The 23,889-nt window shown below is 37.3% G+C and overlaps 2 protein-coding genes across 4 annotated transcripts in view; one reads left to right on the top strand and one right to left on the bottom strand.

Annotated features, from left to right (window-relative positions):
* The window catches only part of LOC127965342 (semaphorin-5B), a 126,492-nt gene extending 122,031 nt beyond the window's left edge, over positions 1-4,461 (top strand). For 2 of the 3 annotated variants that reach the window (XM_052566114.1, XM_052566113.1), the window contains one exon: positions 1,662-4,461. In XM_052566114.1, coding sequence (XP_052422074.1) covers positions 1,662-1,829 — 168 coding nt within the window. In that variant the 3' untranslated portion in view covers positions 1,830-4,461. The remainder of the gene's footprint in view (positions 1-1,661) is intronic. The other variant, XR_008155286.1, reaches the window with a different exon arrangement.
* Positions 4,462-13,256: 8,795 nt separating this feature from the next.
* LOC127965046 (solute carrier family 49 member 4) overlaps positions 13,257-23,889 on the bottom strand; it is a 39,503-nt gene continuing 28,870 nt past the window's right edge. The window contains exons 8-9 of the mRNA XM_052565587.1: positions 22,674-22,856; positions 13,257-15,041 (exon numbers count right to left, since the gene is read on the bottom strand). Of these exons, the coding sequence (XP_052421547.1) occupies positions 14,926-15,041; positions 22,674-22,856 (299 nt within the window). The 3' untranslated portion in view covers positions 13,257-14,925. The remainder of the gene's footprint in view (positions 15,042-22,673; positions 22,857-23,889) is intronic.

The raw sequence follows: 23,889 nt of genomic DNA, 5'->3' as shown, positions 1-23,889 counted from the left end.
GAGCTGTGCGGTGTTGTTTTATGACGGATGGATTCCTTTTTTTGGTTTCAGAAACAGGGGCACCATTCACTGCAATTATACAGATTGGAACAGACAGGAAAATGTTGAATGTAACTCTGAATGTGTTTGTCTGAAAGAGGAATGTTAGACATGCCTAGGATGCCTTGGGATTTTTGGGTGAACTATCCTTTTAAACTATGGTTAATTTGTGGTTATGCAGTTTCTAGAGTTTTCTGAGTGTTTTTTTTTCTTTCTTTTTTTTTACATAATGTACTTTTGTAAGGTTGCTAGGGTTTAACAATTAGCATGTTGCTTTGTGATGGCTAGGGTGTTCTGCGTGGTTTTTAGCATTGCTATGCAGCTGCTGGTATATTCTGGGTTGTTTTTAACACACTGCTGTGAAGTTGCTAAAGTGTTCTGGGTGCTTTTTTTAGCATGTTGCTATCCAGATATCTGGGGAGTTCTATTTTGTTTTAACATTTTGCCATACAGTTTCTAGAGTGTTCTGAGTGATAGTCAAGTCAAGTCAAGTCTGCTTTATTGTCAATTCTTCCACATGTACAGTACATGCATACAGAAAATCGAAACTGCGTTACTCTCAGACCCCCGGTGCACACAGATAACATTAACAGTAGAGCCTGAAAATCTAGATCAAATATAAAATGTAGATACAACTATACAATAAGGGAATGTCAAAAAGACATGTAATAAAATTTAAAATAAAGTTAAATACAGCAGCGCAAGGCACATGGCAGATAGAGTGCAAATCAGTAAAGTGAACAAACATTGCAGATAAAAAGATTTTTAGTGCAAAAAATGTATATTTTAAAAAAATAAACCCGTTTTATTTTAGGATCCTCTTTAGTGATTTTAGCATGTTGCTAAATGCTATGGTGCTCTATATGGTTTTTAAAATGTTGCTGTGTGGTTGCTGTCACTGTTGCGGTTCTTTAGCATGTTGCTATGCTTGGGTCGGTTGTATGGTTTTCACCGCGTTGCAGTTGCTGGAATGTTCTAAGTGTTTTTATCATGTCACCATGAGGTGTTTACAGAGTTACAGCATGCGGTTAGTGTGTTCTTCAGTGATTTTTAGCATCTTGCGTTGTGGTTGCTAAAGTGTTCTAGGTGGGGTTTTTAAACCTTGCTATGCAGTTGCTGGAGAGTGTTAAGTTATTTTAACATGTTGCTGTGTAGTTTCTACAGTATTCTGAGTGATATTTAGCACATTATGTCATTCTTCAGTTGTCTGGCTTTGTAGTCGCTATGTTGTCCAAGTCAAAAGACCCCATTCGAAGTTCTATGATACTCTGGTCCTTAGATGTGGCTGTGGTCTCTCCTTCATTATAAGACTCTGAGATCTACAAACTCAATACCACTGGTCGAGAGTGCTAGTGTTGTACAGCTGCTCAAACATGCTAGTGGTGCAGATATTGCACCCTGTACCTTAAAGAAACTAGCTGGATACGAGTTTGCATGTGTTAAGCTGAAGGTGTGAGATCTTGCCGTGTGCTTTCAGCATTCTCATATTCTGTTCTTTTTAGTTCTCAAGGTCACAAGAGGTTTGCAGACTGTGAGATCAGTGGTGTTTCATCTCAGAGACTGATAGATAGTTGTTTGCCTCTCAGCTCATCTAACACTCCTTTATTTGGTTTTCTCCACAGACTCTGAATAAGAACAATTTGCTGCCGGATGAGAGGACCAACTACTTCCCTTCACCGCTTCAGCAGACAAACGTGTACAGCACCACATACTACCCCACGGCGCTGGGCAAATATGACTACCGACCAGACTCCTCGCCGTCTCCTTGCAGAACCTATAACCACAGCTGAGGCACGTGTCCCATCCATAGCTTTATCGCCATCTCCTAAAAGCCTCCACTTTCCCCACCCACACACTCTGCACCCGATGAGGTGCTTATTCCAACATTCCAGCCAATTTTCCCCCTAAGATCTCTCCCCCGAGGACTGCGTCACCTAAGTCAGGCCTTACGGTGTCGACGGGGGAAAATTCCAGTGATTCAAACAGCACTTTTTAAAGATTGTGTAGCTACACTGACTTTGAGAAACTGATGTCTTGATTGATCGCTGCAGAACTCCCGTTAATGGAAAGCGGTTTTGCTGAAGCTCAAGGTGGGAAGACGTAATTGCTCTGGCATCCCGTACCACTCCAAAAATACCCATTACAGGAAATGCAATCTGCTGCACTGTGGCAGTTCTTTTTGAAACTACAGAAGAAGAATATGGCAGACGCCGGACAAAAGAGAGCAATCAATGGTGACATTATTAGGTTTGGTTAGAACAGCGGAATTGTTACCTTTGGATGCAAATGTAAGGACATCCCACTGACTTCCGACCTTTGAGGGGCAAAACTCTGACAAAAGAGGATGGGTTGCAGGATCAATGCATCTCCTGGTGAACTCTTCTGATATGAGTTCGGAAACAAGCTGCAGAAAAAAGAACAGCTTAAAATAGGATGCTATTCAGAACGGACTCTTATCAGAACCGAAATATAGATTTTTAGCACGCTAAAAGGCCAGAAGAATGCGTCATCATTTCCCTGAAAAGTCGAAACGCCTTTCTTTCTTGCGAATGCATGGGAATCGAGGAATATTGCACCAACAAGGAATATGCTTAGATCTGAAGCAAACATGTTCTTCTCTCTTACTGTAAGTCCTGGTGGTCATATTAAATATGACTGGGTTCAAACTGAGACGGACTATATTTTATTATGAAAAAATGTAGGAAATACTGATAGCTTGGCACTTGTTTTATACGGTTATTTTAAAGAGGGAATTATTCAGCAGCTGTAGGATAGATGGACAATAGAGTTTATTTAAGATATGAGTTCAAACATTGATGGAGCTATACTGAACATTTCATATATAATTTTTTATTATTGTTTCCAGATGGTATATTCCTAACCACCATCACATTCATCAGAGATACGAGCGAAGGCGTACACCGTTATGAGCATCGTATATTCATGAAATTGCCTAGAGAGTCAACTTAAACAGAAATGATCAATGGATCACTGTCTTTGTCACATCGAACAACATCTAAAAAAATCTTTGTGCAGCACTATGTGCCTAGCTCAGATTTTATTTTGCCCATGTGTTGACATGCTTCCCAGTGGCATCACGCCCACTTTCCAGATGTAACTCAACAGCTATCGATAAAAGTGTTTCGGGAACGGCAACTCTCATCGGGATATAGTATTTATGGTATTGCTTGGTTTCTAAAGGGCATTGAAAACTAAACTAAGCTATTTTATCATGCTCATTTAATGAATGCTAAGCCATGCTTTCAGCTAAGCATGAGTACAAGGGTTGTAAATAAGTGATGTCCCACCGCGAAAAAAAGGAATGCCACGCAAAGGCTAGTATAATGTACATGTATATTGTAAAGCTAACATTGTTTTTTTAAATGCCTTATAGTTGTAAAATAATATGTGCAGCAGCTGTGTATATATACCAACCGTAGGGATTGTGTGGGGATGGAGCCTGTCAGTGTCCAGAGAGAGTCCCTACAAAACTATTAGAGTGTTTGTACTTTTATACATCTGTTCATAATTAATATGAATTGATTTTTGCCATTCACATGACAAGGTTCACAAAATTAGCATGAATTAAGTTGCTTCAATATCGTACTCAAATTCAGTCTTTAATTGTTTTCATGCTGTTGGATCCTGTTCAGATTATTTAATGGGGAGTTTTGCTTTTTTTATCTTCAAGATACTTGCATACTGAGCCGTTTCATTGAAAGAAAAAAAAATCTGAGCGCATTACTGAAAATGTCCTTATTTTGCATTTTTAGCAATTACATTTTTATTGCAAATTAATGTTAATGATATGCTCACATACAAAGCCCTTTTCAAAGAAAAAAAAAATCTAATGTCCAGAAAATTGTATTAATATCTTTTTAAATTGCAGATTATCTTATCAACATATTTTAAGTGAAAAGTTTAATAGAATTATTTTTTCTTCTATTTTTACTTTTTTTTTTTTTTTTTTACATCTGAAAACATTTCCAATTTTACCTGAAGTAAATCCCAGATCTGAAATGTTTTTCAAAGGCTTTTGGGCTCGACTCTACACATGAAAGGAAATCCAAGAATAGGCAAAACTCTAAGCTCGTATTCAAAGTTAAAGGTCAAACTAAAATCCCCACATTGGCTCCCGTGTGCCTGCCAAGATAATATATGTTGGTCATGGTCAAGTGCGGCTGCTCTGTGTAAGTCGGGTTTTGAAAGGAGGATCTCTGCTATTGAACACGCATAAAGCCGGACGACGCAATGAGGCGCTCCATCCCTGCAAGGCTTGGTGCCCTTCTATGCAACTGACCTGGAGGTTAGATATGCGATGTAGACTGTAATCACTGCCTTTTAGACACTGTGAATTTTTGGTACTCTATATTTTTGTATATTGTACATTGTAAAAGATAATAAACCTTGATGCCAACCCGGTCTAACTTGAGCGGTTTCATCCTTTCCCAACTACTCCCACACTACATCAATCTAGGTCACCCCGCTGTCTCCCGCAGAGTGAAAGGTAAGCGTTTTCAAATTGTCATGTTTTCAATCCAATGTCAGGTTGGCTATCATACACTCCAATTTGTATGTGGAAGGATTTGTTTTGGCAGGCTGAGGGAAATCGGACCTAAATACTGACAACACACACACAGAGACACTGTTTTTCCCTTCACACAATCCCTCCTTGGAGAGAAAAATGGATGTTGGTCTTTGACATGATACACTGTTTGCCCTTTTCACTCAAAACCTGATGGCATAAATATTGAAGTTGGCGTCGTTATACAAGATTTACCCAGTGAGTGTGGGGAGTTTATTCACGGCAAACCTCTCTGATTATTAAAGACATCCTAGTGTTTTAAAAGAGTGAGAGTCAATAGGAACCTTTTTTTTTTTTAAATGGGGGGTTTAGATAATTCTAAGTATTGCTTTTGCTCCATTCAATCAAAGGAATAGTTCACCCAAAAACAAAAATTCTGTCATTATCTATTCACCCTCATGTCGTTTCAAACCTGTCTGAATTACTTTCTTCTCTGGAACACGAAAAGTATTTTAATTCCACTATAGGCTGCTCTTGTCCATGCATTTACAATTAATAGGAACCCAAATATTGCACACATTCATAAGAACAGTGTCTTAAACGTAGTCCATTCTTTTTGCAAGAAAGAATACACTTGAAACTGTAATTCAGAGAAAATATTCACCTCCAGTGCCACCTCCATTTTTGGGAAACTGTGCTCTGAGATGTTTTTCCAAGATCAGAGTGAATGATGTCATCTTCCCGTCATAAACAATACATAAACCTACTATTCCTCAGCCTAAAAGCCAAATTTATCTCAATCTACCCCTCTGAGTCCAACAGGGCCATGCTTGAAGACGGAGGGTGAAGGCCAGACCCCGCTGCGCTTTAGCGGGAGGGCCTGGTCTCTGCACAGCTCTGCAATCATTTCAAAGTGGGTTTTATTGACGAGCACAAGACTCCATCCATCGCCCGCTATCTGCTGACAGACTGGCACTGACAGATGACCACCGCTGTCCTCCCCTGAGTGGCCAGCTGGCGTCATGCCAGGTGAGCACCGTATGCTGAAGGTAGAGGCCGAATCTGCAGCCCATCAGGGAAGAGCGGTGGCAAGGAGCGAGACAGATGCTTTTGTGGCTGGTTCTGCAAACCTCGTGGAATCAATTTGTGCTGCTGTCAGCACAGAGTCTGGGACTGCAGAGTAATGTGTCTTCACCAGGACTAGACTGTAACTTCCACCTGGTATGAAGGGTAATCTTCTCCTAGTCTCAACATGGAGTCTGAAAGGTGACGAAAAAGGTCATTAAAGATCCATTGTCATTGTCTTGGAAACGTAAACTTTGGATTCACGGTTGTTTCATAGATTACCTTTGAAGAAAAATAAAATAGTCAAATATTTTAAAACAAGTAAATGTCAAATGTTAAGTAAACCGTATTGTGATGGTGTATTGGATTAAAACATTTTAAAAATATTAATAGTTTAAAACACAACTATATAATAAGGTTATATAAAATTGAATATAAATATTATATTCTACGAGTTAATGCATTAACTTATATTGACAACAAGCAATACATTTGTTACAGTATTAATATCTGTCAAAGTTGATGAATGTAAAAATACAATACATTGTTAGTTCAATGTAATGCAAATGTATTTGCATTGTGCTTTTCCCAATCATTTCAAATATCTATACAGAAAATTATCATGTTCATGTTAGTTCAGGTCAGACATTAGCTCAGAAAAATGAACACTGAAAATAATAAATGCTTTAGAAGTTTTTCATTGTTAGTTCACAAGAGAAGAGGTGTAGTCATCTATTTATTTATTAGTTATTTAAAATAAATTTGGAAATACTATATATACAGCCTAATTGACACCCCTGCAAAATGCAGTTCAGCCGATCCATTGGGTCTATTTTATGATGTATTTATTGGACTAGAAAAAGTTGAAGTTAATCAGTCAGGTGAAATCAGTAATCAGATTAGGCTACTTAATCCAGAAATTGGTTTATGCCCTGCCGTCATTGTCACTATATAACCAATGATCTCTATGAGGAAGACATTGGGGCACATCAGATAAACATCATTCTTTCATGATGTTTGTGAACAAAGCTGAAATTGTTTTGGTGTTTGGGCTCCACGGGGAGACTGAGAGAAACTGTTTGCATGCTTACAAGATGAACACACTAGACAGTTTGAGTGGGTCTCAGAACCATAAACAGCTCCTATAAGCACAGAATATTGCCTCTGAGGAAAAGAGCGGCTCTGCACTGTGAAATAACAGATGCTTTGAAATGATTGATATCATCTGCAACCAGATGTCATTGATCGGATCTCTTCCGTTTACAAAGAACCAGGTTTCACAAAATTTCACAAAACCTGTCGTATTTCACACTGACATCAAAGAATAACAGAAAAATGATTTTGCTAAATAAAAAAACATGATTTTTTTTTATGTTAATTAATATGAACTGTTGCATTCAAGAAAACACACAATTGATTAACAACCTCAGAGCTCACAACAGGATGCTTTTCTTAAAATGAATAGTGTTTTTATTTCCGAAACCCTGCTGTTGTGCTCTAGGAATTTGCATGAAGATTTAGGAGCTGTTTACACAACACCGGTTTCAACTAAAAACAGGAAAACTTTTATGCATTCTGGCCATTTTGTTGGGGCTGAAAATGCACATTAAAAAAAAGAAAAAAAAACGTGTTGCAATTTTCATGTTTTTCAGATTGTCTCCATGTAAACTAAAAAACTGTGACTTTGTGAAAATATTATGTGTTTGCATATAATTTTATTCACCATTCTATTTCTTTGTGTTTATCACCCTGGGCACTGGAGCTTACCAATCCAGCCTGCTAAACTCTCTTCCAAACAAGGATCACATCCAGTGTTCACAGCTTTCTGCTTCTACTGTCTTCTCAGTCATTTATGACAGAGCAGTGTTTACCTTTTTTTTTGGGACGGTACATTAAAGAATGGGTGGGTGGTAATAATTGGTCAGTGATAAAGGGTCCTTTTGCCTCCAGAGTATTCACATTAATAAAAGCAGGAGCAGGCCGTATTATGTTAAATTACCTCACTAAGCAAATACGGTTTGGAGCTTAATGGAGCTTTTAATATATTTTCAGCAAAGAGAAAATGAATAGAAAGAAAGAAAAGAAAAAAAAGTTGAGAAATCTCAAATATCTGCTGAAGTTGGCTGCCTTAAACTTTTACGTTTTCTCAACACTAAAATTTTTTTTTAGATTTAGAAAAATATGGCATCACTTATAGGATGCTGTGCCATAATTTAGTCATGTCTGAAGGGGTAACACATAAATCTCTGTAACATGTCATTTCAGCAGTAATTTAAAGTAACAATATAGAACATTATGTCCAATAAAAAATAAATTAAAACGTTTTGAATTTCTCTATTAGATCACTAAAACCACCGATTCTTTCTCACTTTCTGTTAGCAGTGTGGTGTGTGATCTTTCCTAGTAACCGAAAGCTTGCAGGATTGCGATTCATGTACAGTAAGTCATTTTGAATAATGAGCTACATGATTAATTATTAATTAGCAGCTCCGAGGTGCTTCAACCTGACAGGAGAGCACCTGCAGCAGCTGTTGCGGCAGCACCGCTATGCAATTCAGCTCCAACATGCTGCAAGGACAGGTTAATGGAGCTACTGACCTCTGACATCGGCCATTTCCATTCAGCACTCTTATGATTGAACAGACCAGAGTCATAACTCCTGACCTGTCCTGCTCCATCGAGCCCGTGTTAACAGCACAAGTCGCCTTTCTGCTAGCTGCTCTCTCCAGTTTATGAGGGAACAAAACAATAATCCAGATGTCCATTAGTCACCCTTTACATATACAGACATTGAAGATTGGTTTGTACATTTCATCAGCATGAGCTTAATGGGAATTGAACCTCTTTGCTTTGTGCTACCAGTTGAACTGGAACATAACATTGAACAAAATAGTGCGAACACGGGGCTTTGTGTAGGCTACAGTGAAAAATGAAACTGCTGTGATTTATTTTTGATTTATCTTTTAATTGTCTATATTTGCTGGTTTGTATTTTAGTGCAGTATAAATTGTATTCAGCAGTGTTTAGTACAAGTGGTCTGTCTGGACTTGTCAGATGTCCAAAGACGGCAAATCATGGAAGCCCATTTAGCAGAAGCATCTGTAATCTTAACAGCCCAACTGTTTGGTCTTTACGATTATGAATGTGTACACAAAGCATGTCAAGTCTTCATCAGAGAAGAAGAATAGTGGGCACAAAAACGGAAAGTGAAAGGAACCATCAGGATTTGGTCAGAACTACTGGTAAAGTCGCAGCAAACCTCAGTATTCTCCTTGAAGACCCTGTTTCTTTTAGAAAAGATCCACCCCCTTCGTTACTGTTGCTTCGTCTGACAACAAACCCCTTCCGCTCTCACGCCACAAATCATGTTCTCAAGCAGTGAGATAAACATCACAAAGCAAAGAGGAAATTAACACCGCTCCAACAGACAAGACGGAGCAAGTTACTACTGGCAGCGCATTAATACCACAAAATAAACATGAATGAACATCAGAAGGTATCTTGTTTCAAACGTGGAAAGATGTCACCACTTTCCACCTCCACTACACACCATTTTGCAGGTTCAAGTCCATCGACGTTTATCTATTCTTCTGTCTGTTTTGTTTGTCCAGTGTTTGTTGTGATTGGTCAATTAAACTCCCCGAAAAGGGTCAGTTGCCGAAACTTGAATCACAAAAAAGCAAGAAACATGGAGTAATGATCATAAAACCTGGAGAGTTGGAGCATTTAGATGAACTTCGGCATCTGCCATGGCCAGACAGATCTGACTTGAAACTCTGATAGCACACATAGATTGTGGGGACGTCTATTTGACATACTTTTTTGAGCATTGGTCTCAAACTCAATTCCTGGAGAATCAGTTTAGCTCCAACCCTAATCAACCACACCTGATCCAGCTCTTCGAGATCACTAGAAACTTCCAAGCAGGTGTGATTTGGAGCTAAACCCTGCAGAGCTGTGGTCCTCCAGGAATTGAGTTTGAGACCACTGATTTAGATTGTTTGCTTATCTGCAACACATTTCTAGGACTTTTCAGATCCGATGTTTATTAGATGTCTTAAAGATGTTTGAGATTTAGATGTCTATACACAGCAGATGCTTTCCAGATCACGTGGTCTTTAACAGATATCTTGCAGACGTCCGTGTGCTATCTGGGATATTATACACCGTGGCCAGTCTTGTAAAGAATAGTGAGAGACCCTTCTCCAACACCTCTGAAGCAAATGGCAGATGTTTTGATAGATTGCATTTTACTGTAGACTTTCCACAAGTTGTATGTATCTATTCCAAGAAGATAGGAAGCTGTATTAAATTCAAATGGTGGTGAAATACATTAATAAAGAAGTATTTGTGTTCACATTATTTTGCCCAACCACTGTAGGACAGTGCTAAAACAATGCATATTTAGTTTGGTTTATGCCATTGTAGCCAGCTTATTTCGTTAGCAGAGCATGGCTGTTGGAGCAGAGGTATTGTGGGATTAAAATGAGATGAGTGCCTGAGCAAAGTGTCCATCACTCTCCTGACCGCTGCGTTTCCGCTTGCCTGGATCTCTTAATTGCTTGAAGTCTCGAGACATGCTGCTTTGGTTTAGCCACGTCTCCGCACATTAGAGCTGCACAACTGAATCCAAACATGCCGTCTGCTCATTCCATCTTCCGTCTGTTCTTGGAACGAAAGTGACTCACCTTGATGAGAGTCAGCCAAGTAGAGTCCCCATCCAAACATGCTCCCTGATTATCATCAAGCTCCATTATGTTTTGTTGGACTTTGCTATTGATTTGCTCAAAGTGTGGGTTCCATGCCTACCTTCTTATTCGGGAGGCTATCACAGTCAGGGCTGGAGAGAGATGCCTGCTAATGCCTCTGTGACCATGTTGCGCACATCCCTGCCAGCCATCTGGTGCTTACTGCAATCATGTATCCTTAAAGAAACTGCAATGCTCAGATAAATCTCTACAACCTATCAAAAATAGGCACTTGTAAACATGCATAAGAGTATAATATTTGTACTTTTTTTAAAAGGCCAATATATTTATTTGATAAGTAAATTTACTCAGCATGTACAAACATAAATATATATATACACACACACAAAATGACGCAAGAACATATATATATATATATATATATATATATATATATATATATATATATATATATATATAGTCAAATTAAAACCCTTCATGTCCCTTCAGGTTATTTTCACTACAAACAAAAACTTAAACCACTAAAATTAATTAAAATAAAGCAATTAAAAAATTTATGAAAAACTAATATTTTACATTTTAAGCTATTATAATTTTTTTTTTTTACTAACTGAAATGACACTTAAATTACAAAATTACTTAAAATATGAATACTAAATAAAAATAAAAAAAAGATATTGTATTTTATATAAAATATAACAATTATAATGTATTCAATACATGAAAAAGTTGTTTTATTTCAAATTTTATTATTGGCACGTTGATAACAAAATGATATTAGATTTAATAAGCTAGCAAGCTAACAGGCTAGTGGTATGCTAAGATAGTGGTATGCTGAGCATTAAAGTGACTCTGAGTTACAGAAACACGCTATATAAATAAAATTTCTTCATCTTCTAAAGAGTGAGAAATACTGAGATATAATAATGAGAAATATGAGCAAAAGAAACCAGTTGGTCATAGCATCTGATTTGGTTTTTATACAGCGTTGTCATGCACAAATACAGTAGCATCAACATTTTTTTTTTGCATGGAAAAAAATATTAGTTGGCACCACTGTGTGTAAATTCACTATTTTATGCCAAACATGCTAAATTAATTGTAAAATTTCTGCAAGGGGTGCGTAAACTTAAAGGTGCTGTATGTAGGATTGACAATGGTTTAACTAGGTATTGCAGTCCAAATTCAAAATATTGGAGAGGGTTTTTTCACTCGACCTCTCCTCCTCAGACTTGACGCACAAGCAGGTTGCCAGATTGACAACACCAACAGGAACGAGTGCACTTGACGATGAATGAAATGAAATACGCTGTGTTTTCCTGCCAACAGGAAACCGTGATGCAGAAATACAATTGGGTAAACCGGCAGTGGGCAGGTTTCACATACCAAAACAAAAAACCGCATTCTGGCACATAACTCCTTTACAAAGGTGAATAACTGACTGTAGCATTATGTTTCAGATAAACAAGTATGTTAACTGAGCATGTTCCTTAAATATCTGCAAACATATTATGGTATTTTTAACGCTTTGGTAGAGTCGAAATCTTACAGCACCTTTAAGAGCACACAACTGTAACTGGTGAAACCGTCCTATATTTTTGTTTTCTATGTATGTGTATTTTTTTTATAAGACAAGCTCTGTTCATCTGTCGCAGAAGAAGTCCGCTGGGAAACGTCTTGCCGGAAGCATGAAAGGGCATGCAGAGCATGTGAGGACTGAAAGCTGCAACAGAAAACAAATCAATGGCTATAAAAGTGTCACCTAGATTGACAGTGAGCTCTGTTTACTACAGAGCTTGCGTCATGTGCTCAAGAACAGGAACCATGGCAGAACAGAGCCCATGGACAGGGAACAAAGCCAAAATGGATTTTATGAAATTGCTTGTCACTGAATGAAAACACCTTTTTAAGACAATCTTCTCCCAGGATGCCTGTTGCTGCTGTTGTCAACACTGAAAATAACACTTGAATCTGAGGCTTTTTTTATGTGCTGAAAAGTTGACACGACAAGTTTAAATGCTCCTTTTTGAAGAAAGGGATCAATGTTCTTTCAATGCTCTGACAGCAGTACTGTGAAACTAAAAAAACAAAAAAACAAACTTCAATACTTCATTCTTTGAAAAGGGAAAAAGTAAGACTTTAAAAAAAAAAAAGCCAAAAAACCAAACAACAAAAACATTACATTGGTTTTTAATGCAAAAGGATGAATGCAATGTAATTCCATTTTAACATTTAGTTTCAATTAAAAGCTACTAATGACAGATAAGTACATGAGTGGCAGAATAAAGAATATATACACTAACTTCACTACTAAGTGAAGTGTTATATTCAATAAATGTGTTATATGAATTACACTTATACTACCCTATATTATATTATTCACAACAGTTTGAATGGAAAATAGACCAATAATTAAATTAAAAAGATATTTTAATGTATACAATACATTATTCATTAATTCAAAATTCAAAATTCACAGAGAAAAGAGAAAATCTATGAGAAGCGTGATCTATAGGCTTGCATGTAAACCGCAGGTTTTTTGGCTGGTGTACCACACAATATGTTAACAGCTCCTGAGTACACATACTGGCTGTGGACGCCCACTCTCCATCCTGATGTCATCTATGATCTCATGCTTTGAAGGGCGTGGGGCATCATGGGAGTGTGTGCAAACTCCAAACATGAGCTCATCTTATAGATACCCATGATAACACATTTCTTGGAAACTAAACGTTATTTCCTCGAAGGTCGGGCACGTGTTTTCTAAAGGCTGTTTCACACTATTTCAATCAATCAATCAATCATGGCTTATCCAATCATATTTCAGAGTCAGAACTATCTCCTATTTTCATGGTTCCTCATTATACACTTCAAGCTGGAATACAATTTTAAAGAAAGAGAGGAGAATAAAACATGAATCCATTTTTAAAACATCTTTTTAATAAGGTGTTAAAAATCTTTGACATGTTATCTGCACACGGACAGGGGCACGTACGCCTCTCTAGTGCCACTTACAATTAACATTACAGTGACAGAACAGAGCACAAGCACCGACTGCAGCACGGCACGCACATCACAGTGAAGAGGAGGACAGAACAAAGGTCACTGTTAATTAAGGCAACGTTAACGACAGGTAAAATGGTACCAAGACACAGAAAGGTGATTCACATGCAGGCTCTTCCCAGAGAAGAACAGAGCCACGAGTGTGTCCAAAGTTCTCAGTCGGAAATCTGTGGAAACGTGGGATTCAGGGCGTCCATAAAATGCTTTTCCTTCCCCGTCAATCAGTTCCACTGGAGTCAACACTAAATCCAAAAGCAGACGGAGATTCCTTCAAATCTGTCAAATTTCGCCAGTCCAGATTCAAATGGGCTCCCTTTTCATGGTGTTGCTCAAAAATGCAGAAGAGAACAGCCCAGTGTGTGCACGGGTCATACGACAGGCTGTATTTTAATCTCGAGAGGGAGTATTGCACTCATTTTTGCATTAGGTTATGCCACAAATCACGAAAGGCTACCGAAACATGGCTATTATTGCTGGTGATAAGTGTTGTACAGTTCCAGCTCTTCATAATGTCATGTTTCAATGCTCTTCTGCAACAGTCCTCAGACATAAAAACCATTAACAATCCCTTATTGTCAATATTAGTGTATTAATCCCTAAAATGAGTTAATAAATTACAGTTAAATACATGATCGATTGCATAAAATTCTAAAAGGCTTGTGCAACAGACACCCACTGTGCGCATGCTACAGCTAGAAACCAAGCCATCACATGAGAATGGGAGGAACACAAGCGACTAACTAAACATAGATACTATAGTTCCCTCATCACATAAACAAGGACCTCAGACAGCTTGAGATAATGTGACCCAGGATCGGACTAATGGCTGCAAGGTGATTACCGAAACCCCACAGCGGAGGGAATTATCCTTTGCATAATATAGGTGGATAAGGAAAACAAGAAGACCACAACGTATGCCACTTATTGACAGTCCTATCACAGGTCAATTAAAGCTTGGATCCCACAGGCTATTCACAAGTGACACTACAGCTCTAAGAGGTCCCCGTCCACAGACGGCCATAGCTCTCGCCAGCGGGCTAATTGAGCTTGTCTATAATTATCCATTACACTCCCATTAGATGTGGTGAGAGCACTAGAGGAGTCATCACCGTGGGGAACTACCAAATCCGTAAGTAGATCCGCCTGTGACTCTCTATGCAATAAAATCCCTTATATTGTGCCAGTATGTAAACACATAATTTACATTGATCGTATTAAAAAAAGAAGAACAAAATAAAATATACAGTACAAAAGGGATGCATCCAGGAGGCAAAATGTCAAGTAGAAAGGTCAATATCTACACCTCATTCGTCAGGTCTGAGTTCTCGCTGTCAGTTATGATGGGTACACAATGCACTGCTACCACTGCTGGTCATATATTTCACAACTACAAAATTTTCCCCAAAATTACAGATCCATAAAAGTGAGCAACATGCTGTGTGGCCTTTCTCTGCACTCTGCTGGAATATAGTGCCCATAAAAAGACAAGCCTTCAGTCGGCTGAGAAAAGCTCAATTGGTGTGCTCAGACAGAGACAAAGACGTCCAAATAGAGGCGGTCGTAAGATTCCCTGAAGAAGAGGAGGAGCAGGAGACTGAAGATGCAGGAGCCTGTCAGACACCAGTTCAACCAGGACAGCTCTGAAAAACAAAAAGCGAGGTTGAATGAGGTTAGTGATGACAGCTTTCAGAGCAGCAGATACCATGTATCTGAATGCATGACAGAACAGACATGCGTTTACCATATTCTTATAAACAACTTCAAGCATACAGAAAATAACAAAACTATAGACAAAAGGTTCTTGCATTTTTTTTTTTATCAATACAAAATACTTTTTTACATCTGCAAGCATAATGCCCTATGAAATCAGTTTTATATTTGAATTCAATTTTAATTTCTCTGGACTTTAGTTTTAATGGTTAAGTTAAATCGTATTAATCAAAAAAGCATGTCTAACTAATTTGAATCGCGATACTTGTTAAATTTCACAACAATTTATTAAAAGTTGAATACATTTTTTATTTATAGTGCCCTTTGAAATACATTTTTGTTCCCTCAAATTCTGTTTGTTTGTTTGTTTTTCAAACTAATTATCGTGTTTTACATTTTGATTTTTAGAATTCAATTTTAATGGTTTAATGAAATTTTAGTAATCCAAACATCTCTAATTAAATGATTTTATAAAAACAGATTAATTTATTATTTTATTTATTAATAATTTATATGTGTGTGTTATAAATGGTAAATAAATGAAGGCATAAAACAATCATTTATCTTTTAATCAAATGAAAAATTAAAACCCTTCAATTTTTTTTTGCCAAACAAAGTTCTGCAACAACAGAGCTTTATGGTTAAAATTAAAACATGGAAGAAATATTGCGCGATTATTCTTTATTACATTAAGGCATATATTTCTGTCACAGTTTCTTCAAGTTAAACCCAACTTTTATTTTTTTTCGGGTTTCGTTTTTAGTGAAGACCTTTCTGTTTGTATTTGATGAGACACTGGTTTTCTCAAATGAAACAGTAAACTGCATGAAGTGACTCTCAGAGCAGCTCTGGAGAGATTATGTGCTTGTGTTCATGTACTCAAACATTATGGCGGATGAGGCCGGAAACTCGTGTAGTAAACAAAACTGCGCATCTGCACCATTCATTCAGGGTTCAAAGTAAAATAGTCTTCTTGCAGCTTAATATAAATAAATACATTTTAAATTTTTTATGAATGGCAAGAAGAATGGTAAGACGAAACCAACAAAATAAAATTAATAAAAAAAAATATATATATTATTCTAACAGTTGATTTTGCCATGTAAAATAAAATTTTCACAATCCAATTAATTAATGATGGAAAAATTGATCTTTTATATAATAGAAATAATGGTGTGTATTCTTTTCTTTCACTACATTACAGAACTTAAGGTGGCTACAAACAGCAATTCACATTGACTAAATGCAACCGGCACTTCTGACCATATACATGTTCATGCTCCAATAACCAAAAGCAAATAGGCTAGACAAACAATATAACTGTCTGAAATACTTGGAAAAAAAAGACACTGTTTCCCACAGCCGCTGTATTCCTTTCACTGTGCAGTTAAAGATACGAGAGGTTTTACATTAAGGTCGAAGGTTAAACCAGCAACAGAATCATTTCACACACTCTGCACATGAATACTAAGATTCCCTTTAAAAACAGCATGCGAGAGCTGTGCAAGCAGTTTCAGAGCGATTCAATGGATGAAAGCCTCACACCAGCTGCTGTGGCTCCGGTAGAGCGCCGGGTTGAACATAACATAAACCAGGTCAAACAAACAGACCCTCGAGGACAAAGGAGTTACCTCAACTTAATTTAATAGAGAAGTGGATTTCAATTTCGAGGCGTCCCGTATTCAGATAACAGGTTGATCAATTGCCCCTAAAGGGAGAGCTGCAATCGATGGCAGGAGGTGAAAAGCATGCTGGGTCAGCTGCTGAGCCCATTTCGGCTAAATTATATGATTTAGTCATGTAGCACAGTCAACACAGGCAAGTACGGTTGAGGATAGAGCTGCGTCGACTTAAAGAAATGGGAAGAACAGGGATTCTTTCCAAAAGCCCCCTCATTAATCAGGCCTTACTATCCCTTCAGCAGCGCCTGGTATAGCGGCAGGTTAATGGAGTTGTGTTTATCTGGTTTGTCTGTGCCGCATGCCTGCCCCAGCCTCATCAATTTAAAAGAGAGAGGTAGCATCACCAGGCGGGGCGTCTGCACCGAATGTTAATGAAGAGAGCGGCTCGGCTCAGGTAATCCAATCAGACGCCCCCTGAAAATCTGTGAGTCGTCAACAGTCACCTTTCCAGTGCTAATGGAAGACAGAACTCCGGACACAGCACCCATCCACAGCGCCGCTATGGAGAATACAAAAGAAGCTGGGTTAAAGGATTCGATTCCTGCCACCTTCTCTGGCAATAATGGGAGCATGGCAATTATATCCTGTCTGTCAGTTTACGCAGCAGTCAAACTGTTATGTCGTGTTTCCTTCGTCTTAATACCTGATGGCAGAATGCAGAGATGTTGTTATTAAGGGTGCAATTTAGCCTGTCTCTTGTCTGCCATCGTCTCAGGGGCTGTAATGTGCTGAAAAGGCCACGGGGGAATGACAGCGTAAACAGGCCACTCACCGTGACACTCGCAATCTCTTACACGAGGAGCCCTGGGACAAAAGCGAGGACAAGGGAGAAGAGATGCGAGGAAACATCCTACAGCTGCTGTCTCACATCGTGACCAAGCGGCCCAATGTCTTCGCAGTCGCCCACAGGGCTCCTCACTTCCTGTCAGGCGAGCTAAGGCGTCGGAGATGGTCCTCTTATTGCTGTAATTATTCTTAATCGGTACCCATTCGGCTGGCAGACTGATGACATATTTCAGCTTGGTTTAATGTCTCGCTCTGGCCCCAAGCAGCATCGAGAGAGGCTGACTGACAGTTTGTAGGCTATGTTTTCTCTTATGAGATTAAATCATACTTATATTTTGCACTTTTAGAGTTTGATTTGTTTACCTGGTTTGGCCTAACCAAAAAAGAGTTTCTGTAATTTATTAAAATATATTCTAAATTATAATTTATAAGTAAATTATTACTAATATATATATATATATATATATATATATATATATATATATATATAAACATTTGATATTTAGTATTACATAAAAATTATGGTCAATACAATAGTCAGTTATTATTAGATAAGAAATAAATGGCTGATAATAATAAAAAAGCTATTCTGACAAAAAAAGTTAATAAAATAAAAATAAAAACATGCAAATGTATTCATCCAAATATTAAAATGTACAGCTGAAAAATGAATATTCATTTTGAAATCTAAAGATCATTTACAATTAAAATCCTTAAGTGAGTATTTGATGTCAACAAAGTATACATAAGTGTATTAAATTAGTGAATTAAAAGTATATTACAAACAATTAATCACATCCAAAAATAAAAGATTTTGTTTACATAATATAATGTGTGTGTGTACTGCACTGTGTGTGTGTATTTATTATGTATGTACAAATACACACACATGCATATATATATATATATATATATATATATATATTAAAGATATTTATGTACTGTAAACACCTGTATAATATTATGTAAACAAAGTATTTTATTTTGGATGCGATTAATAGGGAAATAGGCATGTCCAATTAATATTTGTATACATATATATATATATATATATATTTATACACACACACACACACACACACACACACACACACAAATATCCAATAATAAACCATATGGTACAAATATATTTTATCCCTAGTAAAATGACACAGTCAGTTTTAACTCAGGGTTAAGCGTGGTGTGAAAAGCTAGGGGAACTTGATTTTATTGAAGGTTTACCTTCACGGGCATCAGAACATTTGCTAAACCAAATGCTGCAAAAAAGAGTTTAGAGCAGGAAGTGCACACTCTGGGTCTCTACAAAAGTTTTCTGGACCTTTAATTTTATTATTGCCATTTGACATAAGGGCCACCCTCAGACACTAGGTGACATGGCTTTTACTAAGCCACACAATCAAAAAGGCTGAATGTTCAATCTTAACCAGCTATTCACATGCTTTCAGATTAAGGGTGAATGAACCAGCCTTGCCAATTTAAATGGCCGGCTGGGAAGGACAGCAACGGTAACTCAGTGAAGCACATCCCTTTCACTTCATTTTAAAGTGAATACAAAGAAAGTGTAAGACATTTGTGAATGTATCATTGGTCACAGGCAGGAGCGATTCCTGAAAGCACATCAATTCAACCTTGGGTGGCTAAAAAAAGAGCATCTGAAAAAAAAAAAGAACATCTCTGAGGCTCAATATAGAAGGAAACAGCCGATTTTCAGTGCACACCGAAAACCCAATCTACACCATAGTTCAGATCTATATTGGCAACTGAATGGGAAAAAACTTGATAATTACAAGAGGGTAAACAACAGAACTCGGTCTCAATAAGGATTCAAGGGTCTTCTAACAAAGAGAGAGAAAGACACCACAATGCATTATGGACCACTCAACAGTTTATGGTCAGAAGGATTTGAAAAATGTTTTTAAAAAGAAGACTCATGCATTTATTTGATCAAAAATACAGCAAAACAGTAATATTATGAAATAATATAAAATATTACTACAACTTAAAATATCTTTTTCTATTTTAATATATATTTTTTCCTGTGATGGATGAAAGCTGAATTTTCAGCAGCCATTACTCCATTCCTTCAGATATCATTCTACTATACTGTTTTGCTTCTCACAAAACTTTTCAATTGATGTTCAGTCTTGTGCTGCTTAATATGTTTTGTGGAAACCACAATACATTTATGTTTAGGATTCTTTGATGAACAGCTTAAAAGAACAGCGATTATTAAAAACAATGTTTGTGTATCTATTAGTGCATCTTTGAGGAATAAAAGCATTCATTTCTTTGAAAAAAGTCTTACTGACCCAAACTCTTGAATGTCAGTGTTACTTAATAGGGAATGTGTTTTGGTCTTCATGATTTAAAAGATGAGTCAAAGCTTTCCCTAAGTGCCCTTGAGGTGAAAGTATGCTTTGGTTTTACGTCTTGCGCATTTGCATAATTTGTGCTTTTGCCTTGAATTGACTGCACTAACTTTTGGATCTACTAGATAGAAACACTCACAGTTAAGGACGGTCCTTCCAAGAACTAGCAAATGAGCATGGAAAATCTCAATGCAGACAGCAGAATAGGAAAGCAAAAACTACATCAATGGCTGTGCAAAGGGTTCAATTACTTATGTTATGTGAGAGATCGTTATATATCTACATAAAGTGTTATTGGTTTCCCTTGGTGTCAAATTTTAAGTGAAACTGCACCTTTAAGAGGTGGATTTTGTGCAGTTTAGTTAACAGAGAGCTTATTATGTCGAGAAGGGCTTTCTGCCAGTGGAAGCAGCGAGAGGTTGCAGGATGGTTCTGATGAAACAAACAGAAATCCATCCATCATCTCTTCAGCACCAACTCACCGGTTGGCCTAAACAGAAACAAAGTGTTCAAAACTCAATAGCAATGCCAACGCAATAACCATCTATATATAGAGACCTCATTGTTTGGACGTTATTTTCAGCTGTGGCACGGTGTTGGCGGGCCACTGCTGCTCTGACAGCCACACAAAGGCAGAACGAATCTCATAGCTTCATTTGGGACCGATAACCCAATCAGATTTGAAAGGATGAGCCAGTTAAGCTCACTCATCTCAATTTAATCTTCTCCAGAGGATCAGCAGGAAGACTGAGGAGTTTTCGCAGCCTGGGAGCCATCCAGCAACCTGCCTGCTCATAAAACAGACACCCGTCAGCCGGTCAGTCAAGGCCAATGACAGAATGGGGATATGAGTGTATCCCAGCTGGGATCTGGACTTGATGGCGGTCAGTGCGAACAGGGGTTGACAGCTCTATAATTTATAACATATGCTAATTTCTGAAGAAAATGTGAATGGTGCTTGACTGCACCCACAAGTGATGTGGGTGGTTTGCCAGGCATAGCTATGAAGTTTTAGAGATGCTCTAGGTTTTATTCTACGATGTTCTTAGTGTTTGTTAGGTGGTTGCTAAATGTTTCAAGTAAAAGAATAAAATACATTTTTTATTGCATTCTGGTTTTTATATTTGCCTCAGGTTTAAAACACGTCTATGGGATTTTATTTTCCTATTATCATATTACAAGTACAATTTTACCCCCCAATAAATAAATAAATCAGTAAGAGAATAAATTAATGACTAAACAAAATAAGAATAAAGCAATTAAAGTCTGCTATTAGGACTCTTAATATTATGATGTCATAAACTCCCTTTTCTCATTACTGTAATGCATAAAAACAGAGCTTAACTTTTTTTTTTTTTAGGGGTCTAACGGTACAAAAACATTATGGTTCAGCTTGGTTTTGACATCGCGTTTGGTATGGTTTTGGTAAAGCAGAAAAAAAAATTAAAAAAAATTATACATAGCTTCTTCTTTAAATAAATTCAATTACAATTACATTTTCCTTAGGGACAAAAATCTACCTCAGCTTCTCCTCTAAACTATAGGCAACCCTTTTACATTACTACAGAGCCCAAACTTTACAGAGCCCAAACAACTTTGAAAATTAACACAAATGAAATAAAACTGTATGCAAATGTAAATTGCACATAATGTAGTTTTTAAATTAACTTCTAAATTGTACAATTTCTATTTGCTGTTGAAATATAATAATTTACACCGCGGCTGTCAACTTGTTCCACAAAAATGTATTTAAACATACATTAAATAATTAAGACCTCACTAACAGGTAAAGTAAAATATAATGAGCATACAGTATGACATTTCTCAAAATGCTCCTCTCTAGACTTCATTTCTCAAGCAAATAATGAGCTGTAGACACTGACTTGCCCGAGGTAAATGAAATGCGATGTGACATTTTGTTTACAAGCTATTTTAATGATGTCTTTCTGCGGTTGAATCGCTGATTGAGCGATTACATGAGGTGTGATTTGTTCATTCATGTTTATTTCACGTTAGAACTAGTAGTAAAGAGGAAGGGATGCTCACGCTCACTTGGGCTCCACGCTGCCGTTAAAACTGAGGCTTCTATACAACGATCTCTCACGCCATATCAAAGAGCACCAAAACAACATTAATTGTTAGAATTTCCTTAAAAAAAATTAGAATGATTTCTTTGTTACACGTGCATACCAAACCAAAAGACCCGCACCGGAATACACATATCATTACACCCCTAGAATTTATATTACTTTATTTATTTATTACTATATTTAAGTATGTTACTTATGTTTATATATATGTTATGCATGTCTGATGTAGGCACATTAAAAGGTAATGCCTCGTGATATGCTGTTTTTGAATGGAAAACACATACAGTGTTGTCCACAAACAGCAAGAGCTAGAATTAAAACCATCATGGACTGCCTGTCAATCCAGTGACACCTGTCAGAAGAGACTCATGAATATTCAGCTTGAAGCTACTATTTACACTGCAAGATAGGGCAGGTGAGTCAGATCTCCCTGCACATTTTTCATTTGAACATCCCTAACACTGAAAGTTAATCATCATTCAGAAGGACAATGACATTGGGACAATGTCCCTTTGTCCTAAGTGTAAATCCATATCTATTCCATGTTGTCCTTGTTTGTTTAGGCTGATGGAAAATCTTAGTTTTCTTTGCTGTAAACCCTGTCCTGTCTGTCAAGAGTTAAAATATCAAGATACCTGTAAAGTAAAAGGTGAGGCAAAACAGCAAAAGTCCAGTGAAGAGGTTGCTGAGGAAGGTGACCACTCCGCAGGTGATGCCCTCAGGAACAGGGTAAACCGTCTCAATGAACAGCTCCAAGAAGATGGGCACACTGCTGTTGATGAAGATACCCACCAGGATGCAGGAGGTGTAGAGAGTGGCTAAAGGAGCAAAGAGAGAGAGAGAGGGCTGTATCTCAAATACATTTCTAGGATACCTCCTTTACACAGAAAAGAAAGACAACCTTACAAATGAATATTTAAGGGGGAAAAGCTTTCTAACTCAATTTTCCTGTGCTGGCAAACCCTATTTCAGTGGATATGACTCTAATCGACTAAGAAAACACTGTTACACTTCATTCTTAAGTAATGATTATTATGAGCTGTTAGTACTAGAAAAAGCTTTCGTTTTATCTTAGCACAGCTCAGAGTTTAATGAAGTGTGGAAATTGCATTAATATATATATTTTTTTTTGCAAATGTTGGAAAGACAATGTTTTTCAGTATTAAAACATTCATTTCCAAAATTACATTTCATTGGAAAAAAATAATTGCCAAAAAGAAACACCCTGCTTTAGAAACTCACGAGTCTATTATCATTTTAAATGATGAGAAGCTGATCCATGTGTGAATGTGCAGTTGTGTGTTAACAGAACATCGCAGACTGGTTCTAACCGGGGCAGAGAGATAAATGGACAGCCCGATGCACAACAGGAAGAGGACGAGCACATCAGAGTCTCTAGTTTGAGAAACAGATCCCTCAGCTGTGTCATTGAAAGTAAAGGGGAAACACTAGTTTCAAAAATGGGCTAATACATTAATAAATAAAAGACTTAAAAGATTTAACATTTGAATTGTGGGTACCTATGTGAAAAAGACTTAAAACCTAAGGTGAATGTTGCATTAAAATATCACCTTAAATACTGCAATTATTTAAAATTAGTCATTTGAAACATTAAAATTGCTTTAATGTACACTAGTGTTAAAAATTTAAGGTTCAGTAACTTTTTTTTAATATTTTTGAAAGATGTCTCTTATTCTCATTAAGGTTGCATATATTTGATCAAAAATACATGTAAGTGATGGCAAAGCTGAATTTTCAGCACCCCTTACTCCAGTCTCCAGTGGCACATGATCCTTCAGGAATCATTCTAATATGATGATTTGTGGCTCAAGAATTTCTTATTATAATTTC

The sequence above is a fragment of the Carassius gibelio genome, chromosome B9, assembly GCF_023724105.1.
Source record: "Carassius gibelio isolate Cgi1373 ecotype wild population from Czech Republic chromosome B9, carGib1.2-hapl.c, whole genome shotgun sequence".
In the NCBI taxonomy this organism is placed as follows: Eukaryota; Metazoa; Chordata; class Actinopteri; order Cypriniformes; family Cyprinidae; genus Carassius; species Carassius gibelio.
This window is presented reverse-complemented; position numbering and strand designations above follow the sequence as displayed.